This window comes from Myotis davidii, unplaced genomic scaffold (assembly GCF_000327345.1).
Source record: "Myotis davidii unplaced genomic scaffold, ASM32734v1 scaffold449, whole genome shotgun sequence".
In the NCBI taxonomy this organism is placed as follows: domain Eukaryota; kingdom Metazoa; phylum Chordata; class Mammalia; order Chiroptera; family Vespertilionidae; genus Myotis; species Myotis davidii.
Window position 1 is genome coordinate 733,891 of NW_006383007.1, and position 18,164 is coordinate 752,054.

Consider the following 18,164-nt stretch of genomic DNA (forward strand, 5'->3'; position numbering starts at 1 on the left):
TTGGAATATTTTATAAAAATTTAAGTGGTGGGAAAGTTAACTTCCCCTTATTGTGGTAGCTGGAGGGATTTTTCTAAATCTCTAAATGCTACAACTAGTCTTATGTCACAGAAAATACCTTGATCAACAGGTTAAGATTGTGGCATGTGACCAGACTCCTAGCTACCATTTACTGAGTGTTGCCTATGGGCCAACACTGTGCTAAATTCTAGTACATTAGTTTATTTCATCTCTACTGTCACCCTGTTGGGTCCTATCTTCTCCTTAGTTTATATATTAGGAAATGAAAACTCAGAAAAACGAAGAGATTTGTCGAAGTCCCCAAAGTTGGGAAGTAATTGAATTGATATTTGAACCCAAATTTACGCATCCTACCATATTGGCATGGTTACTTGAGTTGTGAGGTATATAACCTGTGTTCATAGACCGAGGCTGTGGTACAGAGGTGGATATGGTGGGAAAAACAATCTTTAGAATCCAATGGACACTGATTCAAATATGGGTACCATCACTTAGAAGCTTTGGAAACATTACTTAACCTCTCTGAACCTTGTGTTTCTCATCTGTAAAATGGGGATGATAATCGTATCTATCTTAACATATTATATGAAGGAACATAAAATATGTGAATGTCAAATAATATGGAACCCAGAGGGCCTTCTTTCTTCTTTTTCTTTTCTATGCAAAACAGAACTTGGAGGAGTAAGTCTGGCTTTGTGGAAGCAGGGTGAGCTTTGGAAACATGAGGCAGGGAAATACTGACTTAGTCCAGGAGAGAGAGAAGGCCTCCCAAGGAAGTGATATTTCAGCTAAGTCTCAGAGGATGTTCGGAAGTTAGATTAAGAGGGTGGGCCCGGCTGGCATGGCTCAATGGTTGAGTGGTGACCTCTGAACTAGGAGGTCTTGGTTCAATTCCGGTCAGAGCACGTGTCTGGATCGCAGGCTCGATCCTCAGTGTGGGGCGTGCAGGAGGCAGCCAATCAATGAGTCTCTTATCATTGATGTTTCTATCTTTCCCTCTTCCTTCCTCTCTGAAATCAATCAAAATATATTTTTTTAAAAAAGAGGGCAAAGTGTGCTGTTGTAAGCACAGGGAACATGTTAGGCAGGTAAGTCACTCAACCTCATAGTTTCTTCCTCTGTAAATTTAGGGGAACTGCCCCAGTGTGTCTCACCCTGCGGTCTATTAAAGCGAGAAAGTGGAAGTAAGAATGATTTGAAATGGTGAGACTGCTATACAATATAAGGCATTCATTGTATGATAATATATGATAACAATATAGCACAGAAGAAAAAGGATGGGTTTGAATCCCAGATCTATTCATGGCTAGATGTGCTCTGAACAATTCACTCAGCCCTTTTCTTCAACCTATTCTGTTATTTATAAAATAAAGGCAGTGGTGCCCTGTTCACAGGATGCTGGGAAGAGCAGTGAGATTGTAAGTGTGTGAAGGACCAGAAGGACCGGCCCCTGGAGGTAGCTTGTTCCCTTTCCTTTCCCTGCCACCACCCGTGCTTCCACACTATTCTAAGAAGACACGTGTACAAGAACATGATGTTAACTTGCTATGCTATTCAGGGTCTCTTGTCAGCACTGAACAAAGACATTTTCAGTTATATATAGCAACTATCTTTTCATCTGTGATTCATGCTGTTCTTTCTGTAGCCAAATGATATTCTTATAGCTGATGCCTTCAGATTTATCATTTTACGACAGCAGGAGGAGGAGATCAGGTACAAGCTAATCACTCCAGGATGCTGACATGGGAAACTACTTAGGTCCTTGGTGTGGAAAACAAGAAACTCCATAAGGGGGTGTTATGTGGAGCAAGTCTTTGAAATAGTTTTCAAAGAGGAAGAGGTTTGCCTTTTTTGCTTTTATTTGACATTAATACGTTTTCTCCTCCTAAAAGGAGAGAATGTAAAAGGACTCATATCTTTTCTTAACAATCAGTATCCTCTGCTCCTTTTTATTGGGTCTGGATGAGGAGCTTTACATGAACTTTAAAATGAGACCAAATGAAAAGGTATTGTTTATCTAAGCTGTCTGAGGAAGGGCACTTGGGAAAAGAATTGAACTCTGAAATAACCTTATGAAAGTTATTGATTCGTTTCTTTATGGTGCCTTTCCAAACAAGAGCCATTATTTCCATGCCTGAACTGGAGCTGGGTCAAGGAACCCTTTTTTATGGATTATCTTTCCTGAAAACCAGACTTGTCAAGAAAAATGAACCTCCAGAAATGAATACATGAGGCCCAGTTGAATAGTATGGCCCTTTTATTGCTTTGAAGGATAAGTAGGGAGCACAGTTAATTTTTAAAAACCTCACTGAGTGCAGGAAAGTTTGGGAATAGATTAGGTGTAGATCAATGGCTCCCTGTTACTAGCATATATTGGTAGGTGGTTTTAAATAACTCCATTTCCCCCCTGCCTGCTGTACTCCAAAGCTCAATTCTACCTATGTTCTTGAACCTTATATTTAAAAATTATCTTTAAGTAATCACATAAGTTTCATCTTTTATGTGTAAGAACTGTTCTAGACATTAGGGACATAGTAGTGAATGAACATAACAAACAAAATTTCTGCTTTCCTAGAGAGAGACCATAAATATGCAACTGTCTAATATAATATCAGGTGGTGAGTGCTAGGAAGAAAACAGAGTAAAGGATTAGATTGACAACAAAATACATCTGAGGAGGTGGTATTTGAGCAGCCACTTGAATGCAGTGAAAGAATAAGCCATGTTGATATTTGCGGGAAGAGCACTCCAAGCAGAGAGAATGGCACGTTCTAAGACCCTGAGCTGGGAACATTCTTGGTAGTTCCAGGAACAGCAATAAAGCCAGTGTAGCTAGAGCCTGGTAGAAAAGGCTGGGAAAGAGGGTAGGAAATAAGGTCAGAGAGAGAAATACTAGTCAGTGGCCCCTGGAACTTTTTAAGCAGTAGAGAAGGTGCCACGGGCTAAGACAATCCTTTCATGAAACCATCTCCACACTCTAAACCCCACCTTGGAGCCTGGCTTGCTCTAAGTACCAAGTTAGGCTCCCCAGAAGATGGTTGGGGAGACTTAGCATTCACCTCCTCCAACGTGGTTCCAAACTTGTACCCTCAACACACTGTCTCCAGCTGGGTTCTCCCATTTGACTCAATAAAACTGGGTCTACTAAAGGCCTAACATAAAAAAAAAAAAGATTCAGTAATTCCTGATGTCAGCAGATCCATGAGAATTAAGGGAAAAAAAAAAACCACACCAAAAAACTAAAACAAACAAACAAGAGTGTTGCACTATCTTTCAAGATACTAGTATACAGGCAACTGAGGCCCAAAGCTGCCCACAACCATCCCTACCCACCCACCCAGGGAAGCCAGGGGTCCTGGTGATCAAACTCCTCTTACCTGGGAGATTCTCATCAGCTCTGTATTCCAACACTAAGTTACTTAGAGATGGCTTTGAAAATCTGAGATTTTTGTGAAAATACTTTATTTAAAGAAACAGGTTTTATAAGTACATATACCCATTATTACTGGTCATGCTATTCTGGGAAATTTTAATATGCAAAAAATCACACTAAATTTTGTATTTTTGTTACTAAAAATAGAAAATATGGATAAGAACAAAGGAAAAAAAATCATCTAGAATCCATGCCTAGGGATGACTACCCTTCACTTAGTGGTTTCCATAATTCCATACTTTGTTTCTATGCATGTAATTTTTTTTTTTTTTACAGAGAGGAATATTTTACATACTACTTTATAACTTGAAAGCACTGCTTTGGGGGAACGTTGTTCCTTCTTTCTCATTTTTGGTCTAAGAACCAAGGGAATTTAAAATGAGATGAATCAATCAATAATTGAAGTGGGATTAGTATACCATTTAGATGAAAGAAAATTTATGTTAATAGTTTATATACTGCTCTTATAGAATCTTATAAATAATTTCCCCCAGAAATTGAGGACTGATGAGGGATGTAGTCCTTGTTTCTTTTTAGCACTAATTAAATGCTTAGTAAATACTTAACCAAGTGAAATACGTGTGTGTTTTTAATTGAAGCATCTTGCTATTACTTAAAAATAAATATTTCCTTTTGTGACAGCATGGATGAACCTGGAGATTATTATGCTAAGTGAAATAAGTCATTCAGAGAAAGACAAATACCATATGCTCTCACTTATATGTGGAGTCTAATGAGTAAAATAAACTCACGAACAAAATAGAAACAGAGGCATGGATGCATGGAACAGATGGACAGCTTTCAGAGGGAAGGGGAGTGGGGAGAGTGGATGAAAGAAGGTGAAGGGATTAGCCAGAGAACATATATGCATAACCTATAGGCACAGACAACAGCATGGTGTTGTCCAGAGGGAAGGGGGGCCCAGGGCTGGGTGGAGATGGGCAAAGAAAGGCATCTATAATATAATGTCAACAATAAAAATAAAGTTAAATAAAAGAAAAAATATTTAGGGATGGAGGCACTATATTATTTGCAAGAACATTTTATTAACATATTTTAAAAATATAAAAATCTTTTTAAATAGGTCATACTTTGATTGCTTTTTAGTTTTGTCAAAATCTAATCTAATTTATATTCTAGAGGAAAACAATTTTAAGACTATTTCTTTTGCAGAGTGTGTTAGATTGGAAGAGAGAATTGCAATAGTAACATGGAAAACCTGTAAACTTATTTTACAATGTTATTTCTTTGGTCTTTATGACTTTATCCAAAGTTTCAACTATTGAGGAACTCTCGTATCCCTACTGTCATAAAGCAATTTTATGGGACTATAGAAATTGATTCTTAAAGTTTTAGAGCTAAAAAAAAAATATGGCCATCTGTCCAGGTCTTGGTAAAGGGCTTACTTTATTTAAAATTAACCATAGCCCTGGCCAGTGTGACTCAGTTGGTTGGGTGTAGTCCCATGCACCAAAAGGTTGCTGGTTCGATTCCCTGTCAGGGCACATGCCTGAGTTGTGGGCTTGATCCCTGGTAGGGGGTGTGCAGGAGGCAGCCAATCGATGTTTATTTCTCTCCCTCCCTTCCTTTCTCTTTAAAAATCAATAAAAAAAACCTTTAAAAATAAAACTAACCATAAATTATTTACTCTATGAGGACATTATTATAAGTACTTTTTTGACAAGTCCGATGCCTTAGATGAAGGAAATTTTTCTTCAAACATAGTTTGATTGAGTGAAGTAATAACCTTCTACATTATGGGGATTTTGTAGTGACATCACTTAAACATTGCATTATCCACGTCTTGCATCCTAACTGGGGTATCTCAGCTCACATGGACAGATATTATCCTGAGGATAAGCAAGTACTCAGGGTCATTCTTTAAGGAATTCATCTAACACTCAGGAACTGTGTTAGGTAATGGGGACAAAGAGGAAGAGATCTCTTTTCTTGAAGAGTCATAGTCTGGTGAAAAGACAGATATTAAATTCAGGAAGGCTTCCTGGGCCCAGATAACTTTAACATTGAATTAACATAGAGGAAAATTGTGGTTCTGTGAATGAAAGGGAAAAGGATTCCATGTTTTTAGAACTCTACTGTGTAGAGTTCAGTAAGCCAAGTCCAGTGACTGGGAACTGCTGAAAAGAGTCGTGGGCTGTTTCGGAGTCTGGGGTCACTGAGGAAATAACTGAAGGGCAGAGAACTTGACGCTGGGTATGAGAATGCTACATCTGCGGTGAATGTGCAGCACCTTAGAGCCATCCTGACCAGAAGGGAGCACACGGAGCTGGTGTAGCCCTCCACCCTCTGCGTGAAATGAAGACATGGATTCATGGCCATGTCAGCGGCTCTTCCAGTTACCCGAGTAGTCCTGTACATGCCACCTGTAGATTCATGCCTCTTTTTGACTGCAGAGCCCTGGGTCATCTCAGTGCTAGGATCCTAATTCAGTCATAATCTCTCTGTTTTACCTGAGTAGGCTGGAATAGGATGATGGGAAAGTCAAGGGACTTATGAGACTATTTTCCCTATGAGAAAAGGAAAAATTTTAAAGATATTTGCTAAATGCCTGTGACATTGTACAAAGTATTTGGATTAAAAGTAAATTACATTTAGCTCTAGCCGGTTTGGCTCAGTGGATAGAGCATCAGCCTGTGGACTGAAGGGTCCTGGGTTTTATTCTAGTCAAGGGCACATGCCCTGGTTGCGGGCTCGATCCTCAGTGGGCGGTGTGCAGGAAGCAGCCAATCAATGATTCTCTCTTATCATTGATGTTTCTATCTCTCTCCCTCTCTCTTCCTCTCTGAAATCAATAAAAATGTATTTTTTTTAAAGTAAATTACATGTAATGGGCCCTTAGTAACTTCCAGGCACTATTCAGACCTCTTTAAATACTTTGTCTCATTTCACCCTTTCAATAACCCTGTGAGTTAAATACTTTGTCATTCCTACTTTACAGATGAAGAACCTGGAACACAGACACTTTAAATTGATAAGGGCCTCACCAGTAATAAATGGTGACACCAGGGTTCAAGTGCAGGCAGCCTGAGTTCTTGGAGCCCATGGAGCTTTGTGAACTGGGGTAAATTACTCAGTCTCTTGAATCTTCATCTGTAAAATGGGAATGGTCATAATAAGGATAGTGCCAGCTCCTAGGGTTGTCATGCAGGTAAGTGCTTTGCACAGGTAGCATACATGTGCACTTTTGTCCCTCTCTGCTGTGCCCAGCTCTCCGGCATGAGGGCAGAGGCTGGGAAAGCACACCAGGCCCCCTCCTCCAGACCACAAGTGCCTCCTTCCATCAGTGTTTCCTGCTCCAAGAGTCAGGCCTTAGTCAGTGTAAGATAATGACCAATAAATGGTAGTGGCTGCCTTTGTGAAGTTGTCATTTTTATTTAATCTGTATCCTGAAACTAATATCGTTTTCTTGAAATCAGGAGGAAAGATATATTACATTGTGCTTGGGGATGGAATTTGTTTTTCCTCACCCACTTGTCATTGCTCTTTGGGTGAAGAGTCAATATAGTTGGCACACTATTGCCAATTTCAGAGGAATGAGCTATAACAATAAAGAGAAAGAGATTCAGAGGTTTTGCAAGTTAGGTTCTAGTGCTCATTTGCTTTGATTCTGATTTTTTGTGAATTGGCTACTGGGAATGTAATCTCACTTCAGATGCACTTTATATTTCTTAAATGACTTTGTTTCTGAAGCACATTCCCTAAGAGGTGATGTATGCATTTAACATTTCTCAGCCTAAAAGGATGACTTCATTTTGCGTGGGAATGTTGTGCACATCCATGTAAATCAGTACATTGTTGATATGTCTAATATGGTCCTGCGGAGAAACAGAACCAAGAAAAGATGTGTGTATCTTGGCTTGTGCAAAAATTGTGGGGACTGGCAAGTTCCAAGCCTATAGACTGGCCAGTTGGAAATTCAGGCAAGCGTTGAAGTTACAGTCTTGAGTCTGAAATTTTGAAATCTGTAAGGCAGGCTGGTAGTATGGAAATTCCAGCAGAATTCCTGTGTTACAGTTTTGAGGCCAAATTCCTTCCTCTCCAGGAATCTTCCGGTTTTGTTCTGTAAGTCTTCAACTGATTGGATGAGGCCCACCCAGGTTATCAAGGGTAACCTCCTTTACTTAATCAACTGATTGTAAGTCAACGACATCTACAAAACATCTTCACAGCAACATCTAGGTTGTTGTTTGACCAAACAATAGAGCACCATACCTAGCCAAGTTGACACATAACATTAACCATTGCATGTGTGTTCAGCCTCGCGGTGTGGAAGTGTCTGTTGCTAGCATCTCAGGCTTCCCAGCTCATCCAGTTCAAGTCGAATGCTAGTGTTCTGAGGACTTATCAGGAGCTTGGACACTGCTCTGACTCTGCACCAAAGAATTCTAATTTCCTCGTTTGCCTGACTGAGGAAAAAAGGATGAGAATCTTTAGAAAAGAAGGAAAGTGTCTTTACTAAGCAACTTAATGAACTGTGCACCTTGGTTTATAAAGAACCTACAGAGGCCAGCCAAGGATTGTGCCGGCTGTGAGGGCTTACATTCTGGGCTATCAAGCTAACAGGAAAGTAGATGAATGCAGGAAACAGTGAGGTCACAGAGAATCACTGAAGAGCCACACCTGAGTGTGTGTGTGTGCGTGTGTGTGTGTGATGTGCAGGGTTAAGGGATAGGAAATATTCATCCTTGAGGTTGAGGCTTAAAAGAAGCATGCTGATTTGCAGACTGTCTCTGGGGAAGTGAAGGAGGAGCGGGGACAGATAAGGGAGGCTGGGGCTGACCAATGGCTTGGCTGATTTAAGCGAAGGATGTAGGTCTCAGGACTGAGATTGGCCGAGGCCCGGGAGAGAGGCGAGTGCCTGATCATGGCGTCTGTGCGTTATCCCACCAGAGGTAAAGGTGAGAGACATCATAGTTTTAAACCAGAGAATAACACAGACAGCCCTCTTAAAATAGGCTGAGTGTTTAAAACTCAGCCAACAGTATGGCTGTTTTCAACCAATACAAAATAGGAAATTAGGTTAGGAAATCTCTGAGAAAATATATTTCAGTAGGGTCAATTTAAAGCCAACTGAGCAGCCTTGCAAAGGACTGAGACTGGTCTCTGGGGTTCTGTGCTATAGTTGGGCTCAAAGGTGCTTCAGATGGATACATTGAAATACGGGTTCAGCATGATGGAAGGTGGGAAATAGGAAGGACATTTCTAAGTCCTTTTTGCACTGAGCTCAGTTTTACTTTTCTGTTATGACGGTTATTTTGCTTTTCAATTTGATGAGAACTAACATAGTGTCGTCAATTTTTGTTTATTTAATATCGCCATGTGCATAATCCAAAATAATTTGTGAGGTCCTATGGATGGTGCTTTATTTATACCCCCTTATGCCTGGCATACAGCTGGACACATAATAGCCACTCAGTGTGTTGGTTGATCTGCCTTAAAAACATTGAACTACTTACTCAGGTCCTTCTTGATTTCGATGAGCATTCAAGTGTGTAGTAGCAAAGAGCTGGAAAATGCTGGCTAGTGCTTGTCCAAGTGTCGTTTTCCTTTAAACTGGCTCTGAAGGTTTCTGCTGCTTAATAGCAAAGAGAAACTTCAAGTCAGGGAGCAGCTTGTCCCCCTGACGGTTCAGGTCAATCGATGGTTTTTACTCTGGGTATCGACAGCTCTCTGCTGCATGCCCTTGTCATGGGCTACGTGGGTTGACTGTGGTGAAATGGATTATACTGCTTTTATTGCCTCTCAAGATTTAATCAGTACCCAGTAAGCATGATGCGTGCCCGTGACTTTTCCTTTGCCTTTTAATTGTTCAGGCTGTAGGGCCGTTGAAGGTGCTGTTGTGTGTTCATACCTTGACTGATCAGTTTTTAACTCAGAGCTTACGCTTCTTTGCAGGATGCCACAATTTGGAAGCCCGATTCGTGCCAGAATTGCCGTTGCCATGGTGATATTGTTATCTGCAAACCTGCTGTTTGCAGAAACCCTCAGTGTGCCTTTGAGAAGGTATGATGTGCTAAATGTGCCCTAAATGTATTGGCAAAGTCAGTGAAACGGTAGGGTTTTGGCATTTTTTTTTTCAGCCATCTAGTTTTTTATTCCAAACTAACTGGAAACTTTATGAAATACGAGAGATAATTTTTGCATATTATATTTAAGAATCTCTTAATTTCTGTTTATCGGGCATTCAGTACTTTGGACCGGGCACTCTTTTAAAGGTTTTACAAATATTCTTCCATTTACTGTTATGTGGGGTAGGTATCTTTATCCCCACTTTACAGATGAGGAAAGTGAAACCTAGAGATTGGAAGCAACTTAACCATGATTATGCAGTTAATAAACCAACTGCCACCCAGAGATTTTCCTGGGTTCGACAGTTGCCAAGGCTACTTGATACTAACCACAGCATTTATAAGCCACTGAATGGATTGAAAGTCAGGGTCAACTTCTTAAAGATGGTTTTCTAAAAACATTATTTGTTCTGATTGTATAATTGTGCTTCCTTTGGACTCCCTAGAATATGAGAGGCTCTGACTCAAAAATTTCTGTTATTTGACTAAGTGTATGAGGAATGTTTCATCTTGTCCCTCTGTTAAGTTTTTTTTTTTTCTAACTACAGATCTATGCTGTTAGAATATTTTTTTTTAGGTGCTGACTCTTTTGTTTTTAAAGTGAGTCTATTAAAATAAAAAGAGCTTAAGAACATTTGAAACTCCCTGGAGAAGACCAATTATTTGTTCTGAAAAAGCATTCTGTCAGTTTCACAGTTTATTTTTTCTAGTTTTCTTGCTCCCCCCACAATAATTAATCTTGAGCTTTCATACCTTCTAGTGCTAATACATTTCTGTTTCTAACTTTGGAGTGAAGGTTCTGTATACCTTTAAGGTATATTACTCAATTTCTGTGTGTATATTCCTGAGAAGTTGGTTGTACATCAAGTGCTGGTAAATTTGATAATATTTTGTTGTATATTATAGAGCTTTCTATTTTATGGAGTAAACACTCTTAAAAGATCACTGTTTAGCTTGCTGAGTAATTCATGTCAAAATCTGAGCTGATTGTGTAATGGTAATGAAAACATGCCCTTTTCCATGTCACATGAATAATTGTGGTATCACAGCAAAAGCCCTGAACTCACTGTTATAAGACACACACTGTATCACTGAAAACTAAATGTGTTCTATACCAGGGGGCCACCAACAGAATCTAGCCTCTATGACTGCAAACAAACAATAATTTTTGCATTTTGAAATGGTTGGAAAAGATCAACAGAGAGCAATATTTCACGATGTGAAAATTATATGAAATCAAGTTTTAGTGTCCATGAATAAAGTTTTATTGAAACACAGACAGACTCATCTATTTACATATTGCCATGACTGCATTATAGTGATGAGTTGTGTAGTTATGATGTAGATCAAAGGCAAAAATATTTTGCAGACAAAAGTTCTGACCCTTGTTCTTTACCAAACGTGATTTTATGCCTTCCTCATTTGTTCCTCTCCTATTTTTTCCCATTTCAGTAAAGGGCAGCTCCCTTTGTCCACTTCCTCAGGCCAGCAAACAGCATCATCCTTAGCTCCCTACTTTCTCCCACATCCCACATCATTAGCAAACCTGCCAGCTCTTCATGAAACAGTACATTCCACATGGTCTTCTCTGCTCTATCTCTGCTCTTACTGTTATCATTGTTTGCTTCATTCTCACACTAACCTCTTAACTTGTTTCACTGTTTCTGTACTTGCCTATTTCACTGTAATCTTGATATGGTAGCCAGGGTGATCCTACCAAAATTGAAGTCAGATCATGTTGCTTCTTTCCTTAAACCCCTTCAGTGGCTTCCAATGGCTTCTCTTCTCACAGTAACTCTTCACAGTGTCCTTTAAGGTGCTATTGCACCCTATTAATTAACCAACTCTTCTCTCCCTTGCTCTCTCTGCTTTAGACATCATGCCTGCTTGCTGTTGAGTGGCTATGCCAGGCACACTCATGCCAAAGGGCCTTTGCTCTGTTGTTCCTACAGATATATATATATATATATATATGCCTTGATCTTTCTATTCCTTTATGTTTTTCCTGAATATCTTTCCATTTAAAGTTGCAATTCTCCATCCCATATCACACATTTCTTATCCCTTTTCCATGCTTTAGTTTTCTTCTTGGCATACACTACTCTCTGATGTACTCTATATTTTACTTACCATTCTTGTTTACTGTCTCTTTTGTTCACTGTATATCCTCAACACCTACAATAGCAACTGACACATAGTAGGCATCAGTCAATATTATTTGACTGACCATATGAACGAATTGGAGATGGGGCCAGAGAGTTGGTAAGTTAAGGTTATGGAGAGCCTTGTATGGTATACTCTGAAGCTTAGAATTTTATTTTTAAGATGATTAAATACTAATGAAGGTTTCAGGCATATGGGTAAATAGCCAGCTTTTCTTTTAGAAATCTCTCTCTGGTTTTTAGAAAATAATACATAATGTTAGATATGAGGAGGTGAGTTCAGAGGCTGTGAGATTAATCCAGATGAGAGGGAGAGTATTTAAATCGGGAACAGTGGTAGTGTCGGGAGCAAGAGGAAAGGGCAGGCTCAAGAAATATTTAGGTGATAAATCAGCAGGACTGGGTGAAAGTAGGAGGGCAAGGGGAAGGAAACAGAGAGATGACTCCCATATTTATGACTTGATGACTAGTTGGTTAGCTGAGCCATCAACTGATGTTGAGAATATAGGAGAGTGAAGGAAAGCATCCCATCTGGGAGGGAAATGATGATTTCAGTTTGGGGCACATTGAGTTTGAAGTGTCCATGGAAACTCCAAGTGGATATTTCATAAAGACAGTTGGGTATGAGTCTAAATCTCAGAGAAGATAGGGTTGGAGGCAGTATGTGCATATGATTAGTATATAGATAGTAGTACAAACTTTTAGAAGTAATGAGATCATCCAAAGAGATTGTATGGGGAAAAAAGTACAAGGCCAAGGATGGAATTTGGGGAACACAAACATTTAAGGGGAGGTGGACCTAGGAAGATTAGAAAGACACGATCAGCAGGTAAAAGGTAACCCTGACCAGGTAGCTCAGTTTATTGTAGTGTTGTCCCGTACACCAAAAGGTTGTGGGTTCTATTCCTGGTTAGGGCACATACCTAGGTTGTGGGTTCGATTGCCAGTCAAGGCGCTTATGGGAGGCAACATCTCTCACATTCATGTTTCTCTCTCCCTCTCTCTCTCTCTCTCTTTTCTAAAAAATCAATGTAAAACTATCCTCCAATTACGATTAACAAAAACAATTATAAAAAAAAGAGGCAGTTAGAAACCAGTCCTGTCAGAACAAATCCTCTTAAGGATTTCTGAAGACTATCTAGGTACAGAGGACAATGACATGCAAAGGAACAACTGTATTAGTACATGGAGTGGGGTTTCAGCTGCAAGCTTCAATGCAGATAATAGTATTTACCTAATCAAGTTGTTGTGAGAATTAAAAAAAAATATATATATATACACACACATATACATATACATACACACATGTATACATGTATACATACATACATATATATACACATACACACATATATGTGTACATGTATGGTGGCAATAGTAGGTTTACAGTTGTGAGTGCATGAAACACAGAGTTTATCTTCTATCATTATTTACTAGAGGCCCAGTGCACAAAATGTGTGCATGGGTAGGGTCCCTAGGCCTGGCTGGCAATCAGGGCCAATCTGTGGGGTGACCAGTAAGGTGATGGGGGGGGGCCCTGCTGGCACCTGCCTTGGCTGGCCTGGTGCTGCCCACTCACTGGTCCCGCCCCTGCTGCTGCCGGTCGCCTCCCTCTGGGAGGCAAATGGCAGGGCGATCGGGGCCCCCGCTGGCACCCACCTTGGCTGGCCTGGGGCCTGTGGGCTGGGGGAAGCTCCTGCGTTGAGCATGTGCCCCCTGGTGGTCATTGCATGTCATAGTGACCAGTCATTCAGCCAGTCGTTCCACCATTCAGTTGATTTGCATATTAGGCTTTTACTATATAGGATTCTTGTATTATATATTTTTCTGTATGAACAACTGTAAACCTCCTTTTGCATACCTGGCTATTTTAAGTACTCAATAAGTGTTAGCTATAATTATCAAATTATCATCATAATTATTGTTAGTTGGCTCTTCTAGATCCTACACAGGTAATCTTGCCCAGCTCCCCTAGCGATCTTTATTGATGTCTTGCCCATGTGGCCACTTCCCAGTGCTCCACAGTGCAAAGCCTGGAGGGCAATAGGCTTATGTGTTCCATGTAGCCCACAGCTCACACAGCTGTGCAAGGTTTCACCGTGAGGTAGCAAGAGCTCCCTGTCTCTCCTTCTCTAAGCACCCACATGCAAATTATTTTGCTCTTCCATTAGCTCCAAATCATCTTTCATGTTCAACCAGAAGTTCAATAGATAGACTCAAGATGGAAACCCCTCATTGCCACTCATAAATAAGGGATTATATATTTATGAAATGAGGTTTGAGGGCCATATCTGAAAATTAGTTTTTATGAAAAACAAAGAAAACTAACATGGAGGCATATAATATCCCTTGAAATCTCCCATTCTACCTTGCTTGTTCCCCTTGCCCTCTGTTTGCATATTAGAATATAAACACTTGGTTTATCTCATTTTCTATTTTATGAAATTCTTAGTGCAAATTAGGCTAATGTAGTTTCCACATTGGACTATCTTAGTGGGAATTATACAAGTGTCGTTTCTCTTCGGGTTCAGAGGACACTTCTCTGGAAAGTCATTAACATTGCATAGTATGTAGAATTTTATAAAATCCCATATCTTATGTTTATCCTTTATCAAGCAAGTAGGAAGAATTTGGTGATTACTGTTACTGGTATATTTATCTGCTTTAAGGATTGATCATGTTAGTCCCATTGCTCACCCACTCTTGTGAATGTAGTTATATAAAATTACAATTTTCTTGCACGCTCAATTTTTTAAATAGAAGCAGCCTCAAATAACAAGGAAACATGAACACACACACACACACACACACACACACACACACATTTTTTTTCCATTCCAGCAGCTGAATTCTTTGTAGACTTTTATTCTGTGAACAGTTATGATTTCCTGGCTGATGTAGGATCTCCTAACATTTTTGGCTGAAATCACTCACTGCCTGTTCTGCCCCATCTTAAGACTGAGGAAGCGCTAGGATATATGCAGTGGGGGAACAAGACAAAGCAGAGGATTGAACAGGAGACTCCCTGGCCACAAAGACAAACATCAGCTCTTTGCACCGTAGTTTTAATAACTTAGATAAATGGATTACTCACAGCGGCAAACGGATGGTTAGTTAATGTGCCAACTTCCCAGTAACTCCTGGGGTGTCTCCTGGTAGCACATTCCCTTGATAGTATCATATCTTATTAGGAAACACAATTGCCATTATGGAAGCCTTGAAAAGCAATGTAGGTCTTTCCTGGAGCCCATGAATTCCGCCAGCCCTCCACACCACACACGATACCTCAACAATGCCGTTTCCTCTCCCAGCTTTGTCCTTCGGTATTGCCTTGCTCTCCGAGTCCCTGGTAAAAGTGAACCTCAGGCCGAAACCAGTTTGGCTCAGTGGATAGAGCGTCGGCCTGCGGACTGAAAGGTCTCAGGTTCCTTTCCGGTCAAGGGCATGTACTGGGTTGCGGGCACATCCCCCGTGGGAGATGTGCAGGAGGCAGCTGATCGACGTTTCTCTCCCATCAATGTTTCTATCTATCTCTCTCCCTTCCTCTCTGTAAAAAAATCAATAAAATATATTTTAAAAAAAAGTGAACCTCAGAATCTCAGCCCCGCCCCCCCTCCCCTCTGCCATAGAGGCTGACTGCATTTAACCTTTTTAGGAAATCTGGAAGACCTGGGGCCACCAGCTCTGTGGCCACCCCTCACCCCTACCCAGGTCAAGATACAGTCCTTCTCTCACCCTCTTTGCTTTTCTTATGTGACACTCAGATGAAGCATTTCTAGTGAACAAAATTCTTCACTTCGTTAGATGTAAAAAGACGTAGACAATTTCCAATGAAATTGCTTCCACAAGGGGGTTCATTTTATCTTTGACGAAGCTCGTCTTGACAGAGAGAATCCCTTTTGTTTGTTTATTTGGTTTATCCTGTCTATTATTGTCACCCGTGGAAACATATGAGATTTAGTGCTTCCGAGATGGCTAACGTGCAAAGAACCATTGTGAGTGCTGCCGCTGTTTAACACTGAGCTGTTTTTAAATGCCCAGGGAGAAGTGCTTCAAATAGCCGCCAACGGGTGCTGCCCCGAGTGTGTGTCCACAACTCGTGGGTCTTGCCATCACGAAGAGAAAATCTATGCGGTAAGTGTTTTCTGACCCAGGGGTGATTCTCTGTCTGTAGATCATTGACAAGGGGAGGCTGAATGCTAACCTTGTGTTGACAAGAGAGGTGTTTTTTCCCTTTGTCTGGGCTCTGGAGGACCGAAAGCTCATTTGACTTTCCACAGGCATTTGGGTTTCTTGAATAAGATTAAAACTGCCCTATTTATTCCTTAGACCCTATGTAAATATGCATAGATTGAATTTGTGTCCGTGCAAAGGGTAGTCTGAGAATGTTGATGCTGAAGAAGTTGTGATGCTAAATAATAAAAGTGCCAGCTCGGTTTTATATACCACATACCGTTTTTTTTCATTTGAGTGGTGAGTAGAGCAGATATTATTATTCCAGTGTTAAAGATGAAATACTTGAATTGCAAAGAGCTTAAGTACTTGCCCAATGTGGTATTGCTAGTAAGTGGGATAACCTGACCTAGAACCCTGGTCTTCTTTCCTTTAGGGGAGAGTTTCTAAACCTGAGGACTATTGACATTTTAAGCTTGTTGTGGGGGCTGTCCTATGCATGTACGAAATTTAGCAGCATCCCTGGCCTCTACACACTAGATGCTAGGAGTACCCCTGCCCCCAGTCTAATGTCCAGAAATGTCTGCATGCATGGCCAAATTCCCCCAAAGGGGCAAAATGCTCAGCTACCCCCGTTTAGAATCACAGTACTAGAAATTGGTCCTAAAATTCCTTTATTACACTTTCTCATTTCAGATCATTTGGGATTAATTTTGAGCTACTAAATGCTGATTTAGAAGTACCATTGCCAGGTTTATAATAGAAGTTATGAAAATGGAATGGTTACAGTTAGTTCATCTTTACTCATACCTAAATGTTACCTGGAGGCAGCAGGTGAAGTTGAATGGGATGGAAAGAAGCTCTTTGCTTTAATCCTCATCTTCCACCTGATACAAAACTTTCTCCAAGTTGGTGCCTCTACCCATTCAGGAGGGAGCAGAGGTTAACAGGATTTGATAATATCCACTCTCGGCTGCTATTCAGTGTGCAGACCTAAAACTCGGCAAGGACAATGCACTGTCCCTGTGGGACGGGATCATCTCACCTGAGCCAGTGTCTCTGCCTTACCTGAGGAAGCCACTCTTTCTCTTCTGCATAATGTGCTGGTGGAAGGCAGCCAGGCAGGATCTATGTTGGGAATGTCTTCATAGCACGTATCCTCTGTGCTGCTTGATTCAGTCTGTGTTATGTTGGGTGATGTAAGGTTTGCCCTCCACGGAAGAGGATCCATGTGAAACGGAAGGTATTGCAGGACAGACCGGTGATGGAGATAATGTCTATTCATAATGATTGTATTAGGTGGGTGGTTCAAGGTCAAAAACACCAAGCTAAGTCATTCAAGGGAAGGAGCGCATAGGGTCAAAATAAGGTCAGGAACTGAGGAACATTAGACGTCTCACATAAGAGCTGGTACCAGGGACATGGGAAAACAGAGTTCGTTAACTCTGCATGGACCACTATACTGACACTTAACATTTTGCTCTCTCATGTTACGTTTGTGCACATGTGCAGGCTTCCTATCTTGATGTAAGAGGCCTGAGAACACTGACATTTTCTATATCTTTAGAGTGATCTTCCTTGCATCCCACCTAACCTGGCGCTTAACACTGAACTTTTCCCAGAGTAGCTGCTCAATATACATTGATGACTGGAGGACTCAGACAATGGGTACATCTCTTTCAGCTCATCCATGTACTTGTCCCAGGGCATATTGGTCGTTGGACTGCAGACCTGCTGATAGGTTAGTTGGAGATCCGCTTGGCCTACTTTTTCTGGGAGAGTTCAGAAAGTTCCTTCTGTCCGCCTCCCTCGTGGTTCACCCCTTCCACTGTAACACATCACGCGGAAAGCTCTAAACTGGGTCAGAACATATTCACATGCCCTTTTCCATATGCAACTTTCAAAATACACTCCCTCAGAAAATGCTATAATTATATTTCTGTTACTGATGTAACTGAGAAAAGGGCTGTATTTAAGGAACTGTAGTTTAAAGGGGGAAAAATCCCTACTTCTTCAAATAGAGATGGAAGAATGATTTATTTTTAAGTCAAGACAGAGTCTCCTAATTTTAGTCTTAAAGTTAAAATGCTCATGTTTCTAGTCTTCCTGTTCTTCCTTCCTCTCTTTCTCTCTTCACTTCCTCTAGATTGTTGCCACATCCTTCTTAATAGTGTTTATCTTCTTGAGTGGCTTAAATGCTTTTCTGGGTTTGCTCTGAGTCTCACCGTATCACGTGCATCACAGGTGATTTCCCTTCCTGAATCTTGGAGCCTTTCCCCCTCACTC

The 18,164-nt window shown here is 40.7% G+C and overlaps 1 protein-coding gene across 1 annotated transcript in view; it reads left to right on the plus strand.

Moving 5' to 3' along the window:
* Positions 1 to 18,164, plus strand: part of FRAS1 (Fraser extracellular matrix complex subunit 1) — a 479,756-nt gene that overhangs the window by 160,388 nt on the left and 301,204 nt on the right. Inside the window, exons 3-4 of the mRNA XM_006778222.2 lie at positions 9,371 to 9,478; positions 15,747 to 15,839. Coding sequence (XP_006778285.1) covers positions 9,371 to 9,478; positions 15,747 to 15,839 — 201 coding nt within the window. The remainder of the gene's footprint in view (positions 1 to 9,370; positions 9,479 to 15,746; positions 15,840 to 18,164) is intronic.